Raw genomic sequence first — 4,139 nt, 5'->3', positions numbered from 1 at the left:
CACAAAGAGAATCAACTCTATCTGCTTATATACATTTTATCTGGGCACCACATGACCCCTTCTCTTTAACAGGGAACATGAGACCAGAGGTCCTTTGTAAGCTAGAGGGATATCTTTCCTCAGGCCCTGGGTGTGCCACTAAATGCTCTTGTCTCCAAACAGGACAGAGGGAGTCATGAGCTATTAAAGACAGAGTAGGGTGTGGTGGTCACATGAGCCACCTAGGCTGTCCATATTCAGGGACCTGGTGACTTTTCAGGGGCCTGTCTGGCAGAGCCAGAGCTGCACTCACCCATCAGGACACTCAGCAACTTCTGCACTCTGGAATTGACCCCCACGATTCGGTAGAGCCCCTGCTCATTAATACCTGAGAAGAGAAACAGTGATGATTTAATTAGAGGTACATCAAAACACAAGTCAAGCCAACCCAGCCAAAAGCACTGTTTTTATTTTCTCGTTCCTTCTAAAAGCCTCTCTAATTAAAGTCCCCTGTCACTCAGCTCTGCTCTTAACGAAGGAGTGAGATTGGTACAGCTGTCTAGGATTTCACGGGTGTGCTGCACACTTCAGCCCTCATGTTAGTTCAGTAATCAGAAGGGAAAGGAACCTTTCTCTTCTGTTGCCAAAAGCAGCATCTGAAGAGTTTTGAAAGATGCAAAATATATACTTTTAAATAGATAAGTTAACCAATTTTTTAATTTAGAAAGCCAAAAATTACATGATAAAAAATTCATACTTCACAATTTATTTTCACAGAGAGAATGAAAATATTGAGCTGTAAGGCAAAGACATTTTTAATTTTGGAGAATGTTTGCCAAGACTGAGAAATTAGAAAACCCATTCTTTTGTAATGTAAATATTCATTATATAATAAAAGAAGGACCACCTTCATTCAACCCAAGGAAATGTGCAACTGAACTAGAAGGGGTTTACCTTCAAACACCCAAACAAAAAACCCAAAACTAACCCACCTCAGTACTTTTCACATAAATACAAAGATGAGATCATCACTGTATCATTTACCAAAGGGGACAATTCAGACCAAGTGATGTAAAATGACTTTTCTCCTGTTAGTCCTATGCCCATCATATTTGATACCTTTCTCCCACTTCCTGTTTTCTCCTGAGGTCCATTTTCAACCACTAGACAAAGAGAACTTCTCAAAACGTAAATCAGTTCAAACCATGTCTTTTCTTATAAACCTTCCAGTAGTTTCCCATTGCATTTAGATCACAATCAAACCTTACTGTGCTTACAAGGTCCTACATCACTGAGCTCAGGCCTATCCCTGACCCTAGCATCAACCATTCCACTCTGCTCCAGCCACACAGGCCTTCCTGTTACTCCAGCAAATCAAGCTCAGGCCCCCAATCACAGCCTTTTTTCCACCTGCAATCCTTCTTTCCTAGATTTTTCCATCATTCAGGTCTCAGCTTAAACACAACCTCTTCAATGCATCCCATTCCAACACTACTGGCCAGGACCTGGCCCTGTTTTTTTTTTTTTTCTTTATAGCAGCTAATACCTAAAATTATCTTTTTTGGGTTTCTTGTCTATCTCTCTCCCCCCACCTACAATGTAAACTCATAGTACAGTGATTCTGTCTTCCTCACCATTGTATCCCCAGCACCCAGATCAGTATATGATATGTGATAGAATAGAATGGATAATACAGTGAATTATACTCTGATAGAGCCACTACTTTGGAGTCAAAACAAAATTTCCTGAAAGAAACGTGGGAAAATGCTGATTCTACAACACCTATCTAGAAATGGAACTCATGAATAAAAGCAAGTGGTCTGGAATGAGGGGCCTCCACAGCTAAAACAGATCTATAAAAGCATGGCATGATCCCGCATGGTTCATGGCCAGGAGACGCTGGTCAAAAACTAAGGAATGGGCCCCAGGTTACTCAGTAGCAGAACCATTATTCAGTGATGGGGTGGCTTGAAGGGCTTCTCCTTTCTGAAGTGTTATCTCTTTCTTTTGTCCTTGTGCTTTCCTGGAATTTGACACAATCCCGACTCCCACTAGGCAATGATTAATGAACCCCAGACAGCACGGGAGGTCTGGTCATCCCTGGTCACCACAAATATGTATGTACATACATGCACTGCAGTAAGGAAATAGCCACTTCCTTCATGCATTTATATAAAAATGGCTTTTAACTCACTGCCTTTATGCCCTCTTGGTGCTAAATGAAAACTTTCTCAGAAGTTAAAACATCATTTTCGGAAGCAGAAGCTAAGAGACCAATCCAGTTGGTGACCCTCCTTTTCCCCACCACTTATCCTGTATATTTTCTGGCTTCACATCAGAAAGAGTCATCCTCCTGAGCTATGGGTATGCATCTATCACACTCTCTGTGAAGGGTTTTAAATGATTAGGTTTCTCTCTTTGTTCTGGCTGCTGAAAACTGAGCAGCAGACAGGTGGCCCACCGCAGGCAAGTATATGAAGGTGCCGGAGGGTTCTGTTTTGAACTCACTTTTGGCTCCACATTTATGCCTCTACTTTTGTTAACCCTGGAACTCTTATATCTGATTCTTTTATTTTTAACCATTTGTATGCCATAAGTGTCTACAGACGCAAGCAGCAGACCTTTATAAATTAAATTCAAAATATTGTGGCAATTAACTGGTTAAATAAAAAGATTTCAAAATGCCTGTTGAAAAATTATCTTAGTTATACCTACTTTTATTTATTTTTTTTAAAATATATTTTATTGATTTTTCACAGAGAGGAAGGGAGAGAGATAGAGAGAGTTAGAAACATCGATGAGAGAGAAACATCGATCAGCTGCCTCCTACACATCCACCACCGGGGATGTGCCCGCAACCCAGGTACATGCCCCTGACCGGAATCAAACCTGGGACCTCTCAGTCCGCAGGCTGACGCTCTATCCACTGAGCCAAACCGGTTTTGGCTTAGTTATACCTACTTTTAAAAACTTAGAAACTGCAGTTGTGGAAAACAGATAAATCAAAAGAAGGTGGCAAAAACAGCAGAGAGACAACATAAAGATAGCTGGGCTGGCACGGCTCTCCCCTCTCCCCGCCACCCCCAGAATGGGTTCATGCTTGGCAGGCTGTTTTAGAACCTGCACTTTTCACTTACTACATATAACCAAAACCTTGGGTGTCAATAAATATATTTCCACTGCATTTTTAGTGATCCAGAGTTTTTTACTGCATGAAAGTAGCACTGTTGATTTAACCAAATTTTGAGACATTTGGCCAGTTTCTGATTTTTAACCTTAACAACACCTTTCTGTAAACATCCTTATAACTCAACCTGACCCATGCCCTTATTTCCTCAAGATCCACTCCCAACAATGTCACTTTATATTCTCTGGTTATATTTTACACTAGAGGCCCAGTGAACAAAATTTGTGTGCTGGGTGGGGGTGGGGGAGAGAAGGGGTGTCCCTCAGCCCAGCCTGCACCCTCTCCAATCTGGGACCCCTCGGGGGTCCCTCTCACAATCCAGGACTGCTGGCTCCCAACCGCTTGCCTGCCTGCCTACCTGATTGTCCCTAACTGCTTCTGCCTGCCAGCCTGATCAGCCCCTAACCATTACCCTGCCGGCCTGATCAACGCCTAACTGCTCCTCTATGGGCCCGATCGCCCCTAACTGCTCTCCCTGCAGGCCTGGTTGCCCCCAAAATGCCCTCCCCTGCAGGCCTGGTACCCCCCCAACTGCCCTCCCCTGAAGACCTGGTCACCCCCAACTGCCCTCCCCTGCAGGCCATCTTGTGGCAGCCATCTTGTGACCACATGGGAGCAGCTATTTTGTGTGAGGGTGTGGCAGTCAGTTTGCATAATACCTCTTTATTATATAGGATTATCCTTGCAAACTGCCTTCTTTATTGAAGAAAGGTATAGTAGAAATAAGCAAACTTTTAAAATGTTAGTACATCTAATCTAATAAAAGAGAAACATGCAAATTGACCATACCTCCACTACACCACCAGCCACGCCCACCAGCCAATCAGGAGTGACTATTCAAATTAACTCAACTAAGATGGCAGCGGCCACGGAGCTGGAGTGAGCAGGAGGCTTAGGTTGCCCCCGGCGATGGAGGAAGCCAAGCTTCCTGCCTGCCCTGGATGGCTGTGGCCTCTGCTCAAGGCTACAAAGC

The 4,139-nt window shown here is 43.6% G+C and overlaps 1 protein-coding gene across 1 annotated transcript in view; it reads right to left on the bottom strand.

The window, feature by feature from the left end:
- Positions 1-4,139, bottom strand: part of ARHGAP26 (Rho GTPase activating protein 26) — a 416,968-nt gene that overhangs the window by 179,379 nt on the left and 233,450 nt on the right. The window contains exon 14 of the mRNA XM_006777037.2: positions 293-367. Within this exon, the coding sequence (XP_006777100.1) occupies positions 293-367 (75 nt within the window). The remainder of the gene's footprint in view (positions 1-292; positions 368-4,139) is intronic.

This window comes from Myotis davidii, unplaced genomic scaffold (assembly GCF_000327345.1).
Source record: "Myotis davidii unplaced genomic scaffold, ASM32734v1 scaffold89, whole genome shotgun sequence".
Classification (NCBI taxonomy): domain Eukaryota; kingdom Metazoa; phylum Chordata; class Mammalia; order Chiroptera; family Vespertilionidae; genus Myotis; species Myotis davidii.
Note: the sequence above shows the minus strand (reverse complement) of the source record. Positions and strands in the feature narration are given on the sequence as shown.